General features: G+C 36.5%; 2 protein-coding genes across 2 annotated transcripts; one reads left to right on the forward strand and one right to left on the reverse strand.

Annotated features, from left to right (window-relative positions):
- The first annotated feature begins 24 nt into the window (after positions 1–24).
- LOC144660287 (ATP synthase subunit C lysine N-methyltransferase-like) lies at positions 25–4,592 on the forward strand. Its single transcript, XM_078520896.1, has 4 exons — positions 25–691; positions 2,953–3,090; positions 3,388–3,438; positions 3,873–4,592. Exons 1-4 carry the CDS (start codon positions 338–340, stop codon positions 4,020–4,022), a joined length of 693 nt encoding a protein of 230 aa, XP_078377022.1. The 5' UTR covers positions 25–337; the 3' UTR covers positions 4,023–4,592.
- Positions 4,593–4,764: 172 nt separating this feature from the next.
- On the reverse strand, positions 4,765–13,454 carry LOC144660285 (leucine zipper transcription factor-like protein 1). Its single transcript, XM_078520893.1, has 12 exons — positions 13,284–13,454; positions 11,761–11,882; positions 10,749–10,943; positions 10,151–10,217; positions 9,113–9,190; positions 7,124–7,189; positions 6,728–6,814; positions 6,258–6,323; positions 6,064–6,123; positions 5,922–5,966; positions 5,726–5,829; positions 4,765–5,125 (listed from the first exon to the last, which is right to left on the reverse strand). Exons 1-12 carry the CDS (start codon positions 13,284–13,286, stop codon positions 5,107–5,109), a joined length of 912 nt encoding a protein of 303 aa, XP_078377019.1. The 5' UTR covers positions 13,287–13,454; the 3' UTR covers positions 4,765–5,106.
- Positions 13,455–16,131: the final 2,677 nt, after the last annotated feature.

A 16,131-nucleotide genomic window follows, 5' to 3' on the forward strand; every position in this document is an offset into this window, starting at 1 on the left:
ACACGCCGAATTCTCGTGATGTATCTGTAATCGCGGACTAAGTCCTTGGTCCTGTCTTTTGAGTTCTATACAAATAATCCCGAGTCCTCCCCACACAGTGGATAAAGTGTAATTTCAATATGGCGGACTACACGTGAATTTGTTGTTCTTTGGCGGTCTAGAAAACGTGTCGTTCACCTTGTTCTGTACGATGCGAAATGATGTTTGATGGAATGTTAAAGTGGGGCATCTAATTTCTGCGGAGATACACTCGATCAGACTTGGTCAATAGCTGCAGACGGCAATGCTAAGCTGCTAGCTGGTTCATTTTGATTTGTGCCATATAAGCTTAATTTCCATGCCAGCATTGCTCATCTGTCCTTGCATTGTTGAACAATCGCATTCTTCTGAAAACATGCCAGGAACAGACACAAGTTCTCAGAACCCGCAACTTGGATTCGAGCTAGGCAACGACGAAAAGAAGCCGCGAAAATCATCAAAATTAGGCAAAGTTATCCTCGGGATTACAGGAGCTACAGCTGTTGGACTTGTTCTTGTCACGACACCTTTTGTCACGCCAGCTCTGAGGAAAATATGTCTTCCTTATGTGCCAGCTACAGAGAGACAAATTGCTAATATAATACGTATGGCACAAGCTCACAAAGGACAGGGATCAACGTTGGTAGACTTGGGCAGTGGGGACGGGAGAGTGGTGTGTTTAATTTTATATTGTAAATTAATTGTTTATTAATGTAAAGTATAAAAAGAAATACAACATGTCTCTCCATTCTGTGGAGGGAGATAGGGGGGCGGGAGCCAACAACAACAACAACAACAACAACAACAACAACAACAACAACAACATTTATTTTTTGCACCTATTCATTCAATTATAAGCAAAAACAATAAATAACATAAATAGAGTTAAGTGCATGGCTGCCCAGAATAACCACGATTGGCTAACAAGATTGGGCAGCCATACTTAGTTTTTATCACAATAATTTATAAAAAGGTCAGGTATATTTAATATTTACAAAGCAAACTATACAACACACAAACACACAAAAACAAAACTAAGTAGGCTTAAAGAAAAATTAATGGAAAAAAGATGGAAAATGACGTATTATAGTTTTAAATATAAAAGGTTCAGTTAATAGCTTGTGATAATGCTTAATTTATATTTTTTCTTAAATTGTTTAAGTGACAGAAGCTTAATTTCATCACTGATAGCATTCCAGATTTTAGCACCCTGATATCTAATATTAAAGATTCCATAATTTGTTCTGGTTTTGGGTAAAGCATAAGTCATTCTAGAAGAAAATCTTGTATTGTAACCATGAGTTTCTTTTGCCGAAGTGAAAAAAACATCAAAATTAGAAGGGAGAAGTTGGTTTTTAAATTTGTACATAAAAACAGCAATGTGAAAAGTTACTTCATCAAATAATTTGATAACATTTAAATCTTTGAAAAGTGGACTTGTATGTTCAGAAAAGCTAGAGAAAGTTATAATTCTAATGGCTTTTTTTTGTAATACAAAAAGAGGTTGCAAAGAAGTTTGATAAGTATTACCCCAAGCTATTAAACAATATGTTAAAAATGGATAAACAAGAGCATAATAAAGGTCCAGCAAGGTTTTACTGTTAAGATAATAGCGAAGTTTAGAAAGAATTCCTATACTTCGTTTAATCTTTTTTGCAATAAAATTAATTTGACTTTTCCAGTTAAGATTTGAGTCAATATAAATTCCTAGGTATCTAATGGAAATTTCTTGAGTCAATGATTTATTATTGATTGATAAAGAAACTGACTTAGATAGTTTTTTTTGGATTGGGTGGAACAAAACAAAATTTGACTTTTCAATATTTAAGGAGAGCTTGTTTGCACATAACCAGGAATGAACTTTACTAAGTTCATTGTTGAGAGTGCTTTCTAGTATATCAATATTTTTATGCCTAAAAAATAAGTTTGCATCATCAGCAAACAGATGGAAATCTAATTGCTTTGAGCAGTTATGGAAATCATTAATATAAATTAAGAAAAGCAAGGGTCCCAGTACAGACCCATGGAGAAAAAGGGTGGGAGAAGGGAGTGCAGGAAGCAGGATTCCTAAGGTAGCGAGAATTGGGATAAAAAGAGTAAAATTTTGCAACATTTCATTATATTTTGCGATAGATATGGGACAAAGAGAGAACGACTACGGAAATGGGTGGGAGGTGGGAGTAAAAAAATATGGGAAGCAGAAGTAACAGGCACAAGGGGCAGGAGATTCAGGCCTCCTGCCCCCCTCCACCATTCTGTACCTCTCCTGGAGTGGTTGATTTCAAAGAGATGGCTGTGATGGTATCACCCTGATTTTGTTGTCATAGTTGTTTAGGCCATCCCCTTTTTTTTCTCTGTTTAGCGTCGTCCGACTGACCCAGATTTTCGTGTTTTCAAAACAAAAACAAAAATTTATATAGAAGGTATAGAAGGCAATGACACATTATTTTAAATAATGTTTCATCCTTTTTACGCTGTTCTTGTTTGAGTTTAACCACGACGTCGATTTTTCCTTCCTCCATTGCCGCCATGTTGACTTTGTAACCATGTCTTCTTGTTTCCAGGCTCCATGGACATTATGCTGAGGTACCGGGCCTCCTAGTTCCAGACTCCTTATCCACTTTTTTTTTTTTTTTTTTTTTTTTAATTCCGACCGACCGACCCAAAATCAGAAAACACATACGACGATAAACGAAAAAAAAAGGGGATGGCCTTAAGGAAATGTGAAGCCTGTAAGCAGGGTCATGTTTGGCTCATCATGGCGTTAGTAATATGGCACTCTGACTCAGACAAGGACGGGCCTAGGAGTGCTGCTGATGCAAAAGACGCCAAACAAAAACCTGAGGCAGTCTGCTTTAATTATAATCTCTATGTGATTAGACTTATTGCCAAGTCACTACAGATTTAGATTGCCTTCCTGTTTGTGATTGACAGGTAATTGCTGCAGCCAGGCAAGGCTACCAAGCTCATGGTTATGAACTCAACCAGTGGCTGGTTTGGTATTCAAGGCTACAGGCCAGGTTACAAGGACTTCACCAAAAGGCCACATTCTCAAGGGCTGACTTGTGGAAGGTGATAAATGCAAAATTAATATGAATTGTTACTTAGTTATTTCCAAGTGTTTATCTAATGAAGGCATTTAATGTTGGTTTTGAAAATTTGGCAAAACAATTAAATGACAAGAATTCCGGTGTTAGATTGCTGGTTGAATCCCATACATTGAAGCCCGGAATTTTTTCCTTGGATTTCATTTTCTCAATTGCTTAAATTGGTGAGCTTATGTAGAGGATCGTGTCATGTTGCTTGACAACGAACAAGTCGTCATGCATCTCACATAACTCATCTGACATATGGTCCGTTTCTTTGCAGGTTAAGCTGTCAGCCTATGACACTATTGTAATATTTGGAGTCTCAGAAATGGTAAGTTTCTACTAATGTTTTGCCTGGTCCGCATTAAGCCCTAATAAGGGAGTGCCCCCCCCCCCCACCCCCCCCCCCGGGTTGTTTTGTACATTGTTAAAAACATAGCTTTTCACTTAATAATCGGCAGACATTTGCTTGTGTTCCCTTCTCATTGTGCTGTAGCCTGCTAACAGACTTCTGAGCAGAGCAAGCCAATTAAACTGAGTGTGGTGTGGGTAGGATATCTTGCAGGGGAAGAGGGGGCTCTCCATGCTATTTTTACTGTACATCCCACAGGGGAGTCACTCCCCTGTGGGATGTACAGTAAAAATAGCATGGAGAGCCCCTCCGAGTCTGTTTGCAGGCAAATATGTGAAATAGCATTTACCGTAATTAATTTTCATTACTTTTGGTTATAATTTGTGATCTTTATTTCTGTTTGGAATCCCCAGATGCCAAAGCTGCAAGATAAATTTCAAGTGGAAATGAAAGACGATGCTCAAGTACTGGCATGCCGTTTTCCATTACCGAACTGGAAACCAAAAGAAGTGATTGAAGAAGAAATTGACAGTGTTTGGCTATATCACAAACAAAAACTGTGAAAGAGACTTGCTAAATTCTTGGTCACGTAGTGTTCCTTCTGCCATTTGAATTCTGTGTGTGGTAAAACATTTTTTACCACACTGCCAGTAAATTTCATTCTTTAAATAATTTTATACCTCCATAAACTTGAAAAGTTTTATATCAAGTTGTCATAAACGTCATTCACAGTATTGTGTTTGTAGGTTTTATAGTGCGATTGTCCAGGTGAGAGTAGTTAGAACTTAGAAGAACTGTTGTTGGTGACTGACGTTTTCGACAACGTGAGAGGAAGTAATCTTCAAACGTCAATCACCAACAACAGTTCTTCTAAAAACACTCTTACCCAGACGATCACAGTATACGACCTACTGATACTCTTGAGTTCAAACCATTTACTATAGTATTGTTTTTGTTGTTCAGGTATATCTTTTGAGAAAACAATATTTTTGAAGGGGAAGAGGGCCTTTCAAAAGATAAAAATTTTAAAGAAACTATAAAAGGAAAAGCTTAACTGGAATTTCCATAAGGGTGGGGTTTAAACAAAAAACACTCCATGGGTAGGGTATGGATATTTTTGGAACAATGAACTAGCTGTCAGAAAAGAGTTTTAACAAAAAAAAAAAACAAGAATTTTTCAGCCATTTGCAATAATCAGCTTGTCTTTTACTAATACTAGAGTAGTTATCGTTATTTTACAGCAATCACATTCATCACTCCACAATAAAATCCATGTGCATGGCAGGACTCAGTCTCATTTATTATTAAGCATATGCACATTAGGGAACAAAGACATATACAATGTCTGCCAACATTTACATCAACAACATGATAGACGTTACAAATTCTTACATGGAAGTTACATTGTAGCTCTGGCTTTCTTGCAAGTGTTTTGTACAATGTAAACTTTTAAAACAATTACAAGACTGCTTGAAAATTACTGATGCATTGCTTAAAAAAACTTAATATTTTAACTTTTTTACTGTCCTTCCAACAAGACCGTTAACTAGTGTGTTCAGATAACAAGCACAAAGGTGTCGTCAGTTAAGTGTCTCACAGAGAGCTATGTTAAACATTCCTCAGCTTCCACAGAACACCAACAAAGCTTCAACTGTCAGGCTCATACCTAGAAAAAACATAGCAAGCTCTTTAAGCATCAAACATGCTGGTTTAACTTACATGTACTCAAGACATTTTCCACTAAGACTCCAAACATGTGCAAAGGGAGATTTTACATTCTATAACAGCTTAACATGGTTAATACATGAAATTAAAATCTGTGGTGCAAGGGATAATGTTTATCATTTACAAACCCACCCTTCATTGCAGGTGCATTCAGTAAAAAAAATAACAAAAGTATCCTTCCTTTCATCGATCAGATCCTGATCAGATCCCACTGTTAGTTCCATACCAGTACAAGTTTCACTCAAACTTAAAAAGGTCAAACAAACATAAGCAAAAAAGCTCAATGGTATGCTATGGTACACGCCAGTTTAAATATCAGGCCTTTAAACTTCATAATGATGGTTGGGAACCTTTCTTAGCAACAAAATGGTAATTAACAAGGACCCACTTAATCCAACCCCAAACTTGGTATACTTGTAGTTACTTTTTATGTGGTCTTTCTACAACCTATGGCCTCAATGATACCCAACTGAATTCAGAAAGGCCAGCTGTATCAAACCTTCCGTAACAAATACTGCAGGCACTTAGTTTTTTAACTTACTTGCGTAATCGACCTCGTAACTCTTTGATCTGATCATTCTTTGATGTTAACATCTGCTTCATATTTTTGTATTGAGTTGTTTCATTAAATTTCTTGGCAAGATCCTGGAAGTCAAGGAAGATAATTTAGAGTCATTACCAGGCAAAATTCATCAACATTGATTATAGATTCTTGATTCACATTGACTAGTACTAACCTTTTCAGCTTCTTCTAGATCATGCTGAAGCTTCAAAATCTCATGCTACAAAATATAAAAGATACATGTAAATTTATATAGTTCAATATAACATAAATTTGTACATTTCTATTTGAAAGATTCAACTTGTAATATTTCTTACTTTGCAGTTGGTTAACTCCTCATGTAGTGATGCAGCTTGGGAAGACCCCTTTTCTTTTGCCTGCAGAATGACAAAAATTAAGGCTTCAGCAATGTACAACAGCCGTAACTACCGTAATTTAATTTAAATGTGTCATTCAATGATGCTGCAATTGAAATACTGTAAGTTAAAATTAGTAGTTATATAAAATTTACCATTTTCAAATCTAATTTGGTAGCAGCCATCTGTTCCTCAAGATCAGCAACATCTTTGCCATAGGACTGTACATTGAAAAACAGAATTAAGGTTAACATTGATAGCTGATGAAGGCACAGTACCTCTGACCCCCTTACCTTGTCCCCCCCCCCCCTCTCTCCCCACCCCAGCCACCACAACCACCATCAAAAATATTGGGACATCACCTGACAAAATTGCTGGGTTAACCTCTGTATTGGACTACATGTAGTTACCCTTCCTGGGGGAGTAGCCAGACGCTCCCAGGCTGTCATTTCATGAAACATGAACAGTGTGGGCCACTTAGTTTGTGAGCAAATGTCACCATTTTGAGTTATTGATAAAAAAAAATTTAAACCAGTTTCATTTTTATTTCCCTTTGGTAAAGACTATGATTCCCAATGAACATGACATAATGAAAACAAAATCAAACTGGTTTGGTGTTACACACCTTAACATTTCCTTTGGATTTCAAAGCAGCTTGAGTACTTTCAAGGTCAGCCTGAAGTTTACTTCTTTCTCCAATAGCACTTGTTGCCTGAAATAAAAAGCACATTAAAGGACTCAACAACTGTCGTCAACATTTGCAAATGGCTTTTGCAAATGATCATGTTGTTGAGTAGGTTATGAGGTAAGTTTGAACTTTATTTGACTTTTTTTAGATTACAATAACTTCCAATTCCCATCGGGACTCAGATTTTTTCTTTGTCCCATGCTCATGACATACTGAATACTTCATCTTTCACAAATAACATTCACATTTATCATTACTGATCATCTAAAGTATAACACACTGAACACTATTTGAAACAATATATTGAAAAAATATTGCAGTTTTTTTACCTACCTTACCCTCCAGCAATTTAATGCGATCTTTAAGCTTTGAATTCTCTTCATTCAAACGGTTAATCTCCTGAAAGACAACGAAAAATGCAATTATAGTCAACAAATTAAAACCAATAAAATTATTGTGCTATATCTGAGAAGAAAATTATCAGATTTGCTTTCAGATCTCTTTACAATGATCAGCAGAAAGAAATTATAATTTGTAGTGAAAAAGAATGTTCAAAGCAATTTTGGTTAAGATTTATCATACAATTAGTAAAATCAAGATTGAAACCAGGCCATCATAAAAATGATGATTTTGTACTTGAAGGACAGCTGCCCAGTGGAAAACAGAGTGAACAATACAATTTTTCAAAGATATTAAATACATGTTGCAGGTATAAAATATTTTTATATAAAATTCCTGAAGTGTGCAATTATTGATTATAGTCATATCACCACAGAAAAAAGGGTAAAATGAATGATAAAAACAAATTAAAACAGAGCAGACTAATCTGCCCATGAAATAAGCCACTAGATTTTTACAACAATGGCAAGAATATCTCACAACAATGGAGAAAAACAATATTTTAAGAATTTTTTCATTGATAAATCTAAATAAAAGTGAACAGTATTACTTTTAACATGAAAGGCCGAGTAGGAAAACTATAACTACAAGAATTTAAACTTGCTTAGAATACATGCAGAAAACGTTTCTGAGAAATAAATATTGTGATATCACCTTTTGCTGATCTCTAATCAGTTCTGTTAAAAGTTCTTTTTCTGACAGTTGTAGGAGAATCATCTTAGTTTGTAATACAGACTTTTGTAATCAATCCTCACAATCATCCAGGGAATAATATGCTAAAGAAATTTCTAATGGTTTAGTATAATATATACCCAGCACGCAAATACACAAAGTGTTTCCATGGAGTTTGTGACTGTTAGAACACCATTTTAGTTGTGTTATGAACAGTGGCCAATCAAATAAAGATTTTACAGAATTTATCTTGTGGTTTTTGTTAAAGGTGACAACAAGAAAATTAAAAAATACTTGTGAACCTTTAACAGAATTAAAATTTATGTAATGTTTTATTGCCAACAATGTTTAAGCTAAATCAAATAGAGCTAAAGAAGTAAGATCTCTTGGTGAAAATAATTTAAAATCAGTTCATGTACATTTATTTTAATTAATTATTTATTTAACAAATATATTTATGGTAAAATGAAAGAGAAAATAGTAACGGTAATAATAACTAATTGGTGAATAATTCACAGTAAAAAACCTTTAAAGGACTGATCTAATTAATTATTAATAACAGGTAGAAGATTTGACAAAGCTTATCATGTACACCCTTGCTGTGTCAGCTAGAATCACGAATTGTCTCATTAGAAAAGTATTCAGCCACTATTTTGAACATAACAGGGTATTGTGGATTTGCATGTATGCTGGTGTGAGCCCACAAAGAAAATATAATATATCCAATATAAACTCTAGTAGTGCCAGTAATTGTTGTTGTAGGTAAACATTCTAATAAACCTATAGTAAGTAAATTAATATATAAATGCCTCAGATAAAATCCTAAATATTACAAAAATAACAGAACTGTGATCCTGCAAACAATGATCAGGCAAAATTTAAATATCTTATGCCATCAAATAACAGATACAAGGTTTCAGTACATTCCAGTACATAAATATTGTAAGAAGACTAGTAACAGAGAAAATGCATATGTTGTGGATTAAATCTATCTTTGCCTCAAGTGGTCTAAAATTTTTCAAACTGGTATGATGTATGTTTCCCTTTGCTTCAGATTATCATAATGAATATGAGTTAATAAAAAATAAATTTTAAAATTAAACCAGTTTGAAAAATTTTAAACCAAAGATTTTTTTAACCACAACACATACATTGTTGTATTTAAGTAACTGGAGGTGTAAGATATCCACCCCCCCCCCCCCCTTGTCTCCTTGGTTGACTGCAGAAGCTGATATTGGTTTCAAAACTTACCACTTGAAGTAAAGCTGCTCCTCCACCTTCATTTAAGGGTTCTAACTTTGGAGCCTGGGACAATTTAGATAACTTAGACTGCAAAAAAAATGCAAATAATTATTAATATTAAAAATAAAAAATTTTATAAGAGAGAGAAACAAATTTGCATGTATATATTTAAAAATAATTTTAGAGAGTGTTGTAAGTCTGTTTTCTCAACACTAGAATTTGAATTTAGTACATGTAATGCAAAAAATCTTGAGTACATGCACGAAATGTATTCCCCTACCCCCTACATCTCCCCCTCAGTCCCAACAAAAGCACAAAAAAGGCCTGTTCCTGATATAGCAATTTACCCAGATCAGTATTTTACACAGATCACTGCAGTGTGTTATCACTCCCTCTAGATCTCAAATTTGTATGTACATTCAGAAACATGTATGTTGAACAAATAATAATTATGAGTGCAGGGCTTTTTCTTGGAATTTTACAGAACAACAACAACAACCATTTTATTTTGCCAAATTAAATAGAAGATAAATTACAGCATAATATAAATTAACTAGAATAGGCAAAAAAACTACTCAGAATAGAAATAAACTAAACAAGCTGAGTAGTTAAAAAAAAAATTTAATTGCTTTGACTAGGTTGTACATAAAAGAAGACAAAAGTAAAATAAGACAAGTACTACCGGTAAGTAATTAAGTACCATGCAGAAAAGAAAAAAATATATAAAATGAAATAAAAATAAATAAGTACAATGTAACTTAAAGTATGTATAAGTGATAATTTAATTTAGAAAAGTAGGGGAAAAGGGAACATGGGAAAAAAAAAGAAAAACAGTACCAGTTAATGTTTGAACTAAAATTTGTTAATATTAGTTTAATACGAGCGAAAAGAAAATTAAAATACTAGCCAGCATTAACCATAAGTACTTAAATAACGCTTTTTCATAGTTTGCTTAAATGAATGAAGAGATAGACTTTTTAGTTCTTCATCCAAGTTATTCCAGATGGAGGGACCAGACCACAGTAATTTTCTATTTGGAAACTGTACCTGTGACGAAGATGGGCCTGAAGAGAACTCTCTTTCCTCAAACTTTGCAATTTCATCTATTAGCTCTCTGCATAAACAATGCAAAACTTTTAATAATTAATAAATACAATATTTATGTTTAAAGCAGTTGGGCTATAGCATGACAACATGCAGTCAATGACTTTTAAATGTTTCAACTGAAATTAAAATTTTCAAACAAAAAAAAGTAATCAGTCAAGAAAGGACTTTTTTAAACCCATGTTCTTCTGCATCAGAACAGAGACACAGAAAGAGGTGGGGGAGGGGATGGTAACATTGCGTGGTTTTAGAAAATATTCATACCCCCACCCCCATGGAAGGGAGGGGATCCAGAGGGGGTATAGTTTATGGGCTGTTTTGGAAAATCCAGAGGGGAAGGGGGTCTTATATGAAAAATCCCTTCCTTGGGTTGGGTATGGATATTTTCTGGAACCACACACTTCGTTCTGGAAGAAGAAAACAGTGTAATGATATTCAATTCTACAGTTCTCAGTATGGAGGAACTTTTGTCTTTTGCGTAACTTGATGTAGAAGATGAATAGTCTTAAAAAATGCGCCTAGTAATAATTCGTTTGTTCACCTATTTTCCAGTTCAGATATATCGGCCTGTAACTTGAGATGCCATTTCTCAGCTTGACTAAACACTTGTCTTAGTAGAAGGACATTAGTGTGCACAGCATTGATGAGTTCAGACTCAACTTCTCCTCTCACTACTGCGCACAGGCCATCCAACATATCTGTTACTTCATCCAGAGTGTACGTGTCTTCTACAAGTCTGTGTGAAAAAGGTAAGTGACCAGTTCTTGTAACGACTACCATATGATTGTGAAACTCTGTTTAAATAATTATTGTCACCCAAACTCTGTACTTAAATTTTCTTGTAAACAACCACTCTCATTAGTGACCACAACCACTTTTGAGAATTAAGTACACCAGTCTTTTCCTTTATTTTTTAAGCTCTTATAATCAAATATTGTGATTCTGATTTACATAAGGTAAAGTCTGTGTTCAAGCCTAGTGGCCCAACAGACCAGAGCTTAACCCAGTTTCAGTAACATTTCTACTCCCCACTTGATGGGATGCAAGCCCATTGCAGGGTTACCCCCAGCATAAGTTCACTTATACACCTGGGTGAAGAAAGGCACTACGAGCAGGGTTGTCGCTAATGGCCGGCTGCTAGCCAATTTTACCAGCTGAAAGAGAACTTGGATGCGGCTGAAATTTCACATGAAAACAAAGACTTTGGTAAACTTTAAGCGTTGTCAAGGCCAGAAAAGCCAGCTGGGCTTTTTGATGAGCCAGCTTAGTGTTTTCTTAGCTACATCCCTGTATGAGAGTACAGTGTCCTCCCCAAGGACACAACACAATGACCCTGGCAGGGCTTGAATTGAACCCAGATCACTTGATTCGGAGTCCAACTTGCCAACCATTAGGCCACCGCACCTCCCACTGTTTATTAAGTAAAGACCTTAAATTTAAAATTCAAGATGATTTATGGCTGGAGAGAGAAAGAGTTGTTACACGAGACTCAGTGAATTAAAAAAAAAAAAAAAAGCCCCCCCCCCCCCCCCTGCACAGAATGTTTCAAATACCTGCTGTCTTTTAGTTCTTCAAAAGATGCATCCACCCCTCGAAGCCTCTGTCCTCGGCTGTAACGTGCAAACCTTAGATAGTTCACTACATTTTGTTGGTGGTGTTGATTTAGTCCAATATCCTTCAAGAAAGAAAAAGTTAACAATAACAAAGTTACACTTCTGTGCCAGACAATCTTTTTTTCACCAATTAAACTGGATCATTCCCAAAACTAAAATGTCAGTGGCAAGTAGAGGTAATCAGCTCATCTCGTTAGCAGCTCAATGACACACACCTCTTGGGAGGGGGGATGGGGTGGCCTCTAAGGATATGTACACAACTAGTATAAAGGGTATGGTATGATCAACTGAGACTGGGAGGGGGTCAAAAAAAAAAGATTCAATGGAAATCAAAATGAAAATGAAGGAAGCCATCCACGTTAAACAGAGACATGGCTATGATCCTCCTGCCATTTTTAACCATCTGTTGTCATGTGACTATACAGGCTCAGGCAACCCTCTAAGTTAAGACCATTTAAGTCACCATGGCAATAAAAATTTGGGACGGCAACTATGGAAGAGGGAAGGATTGAATAGCGTGAGCTTAATTTAGCGCCTAAATTTTTTCACTGGTGACCAAACTTGAGCAGTCGGTGGCCAAATGGCCACTAAGGAAAAAAATAAACTTGGAGCGTTGGGCTCAGGTCATGGGTGCAGCATCGAAAACATATCAAAAGCCGAAAATTTTTCTCGAGAGTATTGATATTTTCCGAAATAATTAAAATATCGGTGTATTAATTGAATATTTAATATCGAAAATCAGCCCCCTCCTTAACACTCTGGTGGTGAAGACTGTGAGATACGGTACGTCAAATGCTATGTTTTGCTTTAATTTGTTCAGACCTTGTGACAAGAGTTTATTATTATCTAACTTAATTCCTAGGTCAAGAATGAATGTACATACAGTGAGCTCTCTTAAGGCACTCTGTTGTCTTTCGCTTTTTCCTTTTTCTTTTTTTTTTTCCCTTTTTTTTTTTTTTTTTTTTTTTTTTCTTTTTTTTTTTCCTTGATTGAAATCATTTTGTGTACCAAAGGAATAATTTTTCCCTTCAAGGGAAGGGACATCATATCACTAAATTCTGTTAGTTTCCCAGAACTAACGCGTTTGTTCGTTTCCACAGTAGCAGCAAAGTTAACAGTAGACAATCAGCCAATTAATATTCTCCTAATCTCAAGGATATAAATATTTACCGGTAGCTTTAGCTATCATAAGTTAAGTAGACTCCCAGGAAGTTACTCGGGTCTTAAAACATGTCAAAATTTTCACTGTGACAATTATCATGCTAAGGTGAATGATTTTGATAAAAAAAATCGCCAACTAAATTCAGTTACTGGCGGTTACCAAAGCACTAAGCAACAACATCCTTGATATCCATAACAAGCTTAAACCTTCCAGATCAATTTGATTGAATGAGTTGATCATGTTTTTTAGCCGGTTCGTACGGTTCTTAATTAGGCAACCAAAAACTAAGAAAATTACTCACCATGATAAACGACTTAGTTCACCAGGGTACGGTATTCTTCTTTACAAAATTCTGTTCTTAATTTAAGGATTTGTTGATCAGAAGAGACCGGAGATGAGGATTTTTTTTTATCTTTCACCAAAACCAAGGACGCCACCGCTCGGCAGCCATAGCAAACTGGACAGCTTGGTAACCAGGCAGCTACAGTGTCAGCCCTAAGCCACAGGGTAACCAATAAAGCGATAGCTTTCCTGTTCCGATTCCGGCCAAATCGTTATTCGATGACAATCGATATCAATCGATGAAAAGCAAAGCTAACGATTCAAATGATATTGGAAATCAAAGACCAAGCGATGAACTAAACATTTATTGATTTTTTGTTTACGGTATTTTAAGACACCCTGTCAGTTGAACCAATATTTTCCCCCAAGCCCACTTTTCTTTTGGTCAACACCAAGAACATGGACTCTGCAAAGTCTGGTTTAAAAGTTTAACAACATGTAATAAAGACCCTTCATAATCTCATTTACCAAACTTAAACTGTTTTCAGGAGGATGAATGGCAAATCAATGAAACATACATGGACAACATTTCCAAATATCCAAAGGACTGGTACAGACAAATGACGCATAAGAAGAAGCCAAAGGAAGAGGAGACAAGCGAGCGAGCTAAGAGCAACAAGAGACGCAGTTCAAACCAGTCAGACAAATCTGGAAAAGAAGCCAAGGACAAACAGGAATCCTCTGAGAATGGTGACGGCACAGGGGCTGGCAGCAAAACTGATGAAGACAAGGATGCGATAGCGGAATGAGGAGACAGTGCTTATAAATTTTTAAATAAAAAGAGTGCAATGGATGAGATTCTATTTTATAATGCTACTTAAAATTTTTAAATAAGATTTTTTATCAGAATGTGATAATTTAAACTTTTTTTTCAAAACTTTTCATTTTTGTTTTAATTTTTGTAAAGAGAGAAGTAAAGGTTTCTTTTTGAGTGCAATTTTTGTCTTTCCTGTGTAACTTAAAGCTTGTTCAGGTTTGAAGGAAGAAATTAAATTTTTAATACAGTGGAAGCTCCGAGCGGACACCCCGAGAGGAAAAAGTGTCCGTACTGGAGCTGGCCGCACGAGAATGGTTCTCGTAAGCGGCCAGAGGTGAAGGGGATGGATGGCCGCTTACGGGAGCTTGCTAGCTAACCAGGGGGTGAACCGGACGTGGATGACGACAAAACAAAACTGAGTGGTCGACTTAAAATATGTGACGAACGGCGATGTAAAGTTAATAAAAAAAACAAGATACAGAGGTTGTTGATAGGATTTTGGGTGTCCGCTACGGGAGCAAAAACAAAGAAAAAGTCGTGCTGAAGTCCCCCGCTGGGAGCCGTACGAGAATGTAAAAATACAGAGTGTATGGGAGTTAAAACGGGGTTCAACAAGGCGGCCGAGAGGCTGTCCGCACGAGAGTGTCCGTTAAGAGAGCTCGACTGTAATTGCAACTAGAAGTCATTCAAAAAGATTCAAAGCCTATCTGTTAACAACTAGTTGCCAAAACTTTCAATAGCTATAGACTGATGTGATGAAATAACAAAGCTCTTTTTTATAACAATTTACCTTTCTTTGTTCCTTTTATGGACTATATTTTGTATGGCCATGGGTTCGACCCGTCGGGGACAGAATTTTTCTTTGTCCCATGCTAGCGCGCTCGTGTCATGTAGAACATCTTATTTTTATTTTGTATGATTTTTTGTCTTTCAACTGAACAGAACTAGTTTGGGGAATGTTTCTGCATTTTCTTAAAAAAAAAGATAAAACTACTTTTGCCAGTGTGACAATAAATGCCATGGCTAGAAAGAAATAAAGAGTGAACAATCTATCACAGACTCTGAGTTTTATTATACTTAAAGAGAGGTAGTGTGGACAGGGAAGAGTACAGACAATTCAGTCCTGTCAATCCAGAGATCCTGGGTTTAACCATAGCATCCAAAGATGAGGAGGCTTACTGGTCACACTGAGTGCTGGACCCCTGGTAAAGCAGTCTGGGTTCTGGAATAACTGCAAGTGATCTTGGGCAAGATACTTTATTCTTAGGATGTTCCCCTCCTCCCAGGTGTATAAATGGGTACTGGCAACGTTAAGGCTGGGACGGGTAAGCCTGGGATGAACTAGCATCTTATCCGTGGGGAGGGGGAGCTGAAATACTCCTGGTCTCTTCATGCTACAAAAACCAGGGGCGTAGCCAGGATTTTTTAAGGGGTACGCACACCATCTCAAGTTCTGAAGGCGCTTGTTTTTAGGGGAGTTTAGTTAGGCACACTGAATTTTAATGTCTTGGAGATGCCCCTCCCTCTCCCAAACTCGGCCCCTTTCCCGCGTTTTCCATGAAACATCCAGGCGGCCGTGGATACGTTCCGTTTTCGGCATCTTTTATCATCTTTCCTTGTTGCGTGATGGGATCTTTGGCAGCGAAGAATATTGAAGCAACTTAACCTTCACTTTGTGAAACACGCCAAAGTTAGCTTACAATGTTGGGTTAAGCGTGTTTGGTTATCAACGTCAAACAAGATGCCGCGTGGTGGTCTCTCCTTCGAAACAGGCGGTCACAGGGCAGCCAGGCTGACAACTAGGCTAACCTTTCATCCTGAGTGAAACGAACAGTCGGAAACGTTTGCACGGTATATTTCTCACTAGTATAAATTTCTAACTTGGCGTTGACCATTTAAACGAAAAACTAAACACCGTCGGAACAGTTCCAGGACGCTATCAAGATTTTACCAAGAAATACCGTTATACTGTCGGGAAATTTGTAGTGTCAAACGAAACAACATTTTCTGGCCCGGAGTTACTGCATCGAGTCGTAGGAAAAATGGTACC

This window comes from Oculina patagonica, chromosome 7, assembly GCF_052425735.1.
Source record: "Oculina patagonica isolate OP01 chromosome 7, crgOcupat, whole genome shotgun sequence".
Classification (NCBI taxonomy): domain Eukaryota; kingdom Metazoa; phylum Cnidaria; class Anthozoa; order Scleractinia; family Oculinidae; genus Oculina; species Oculina patagonica.

Coding starts and splice junctions, on each gene's coding strand:
- LOC144660285 (XM_078520893.1), bottom strand. Junction 9,191..10,150: donor CAGGCCCATCTTCGTCACAG/GTACAGTTTCCA, acceptor TTTTTTTTGCAG/TCTAAGTTATCTAAATTGTC. Junction 6,815..7,123: donor TTAAATTGCTGGAGGGTAAG/GTAGGTAAAAAA, acceptor TTTTTATTTCAG/GCAACAAGTGCTATTGGAGA.
- LOC144660287 (XM_078520896.1), top strand. CDS start 338: ATGCCAGCATTGCTCATCTGTCCTTGCATTGTTGAACAATCGCATTCT. Junction 692..2,952: donor GCAGTGGGGACGGGAGAGTG/GTGTGTTTAATT, acceptor TGTGATTGACAG/GTAATTGCTGCAGCCAGGCA. Junction 3,439..3,872: donor TATTTGGAGTCTCAGAAATG/GTAAGTTTCTAC, acceptor TGGAATCCCCAG/ATGCCAAAGCTGCAAGATAA.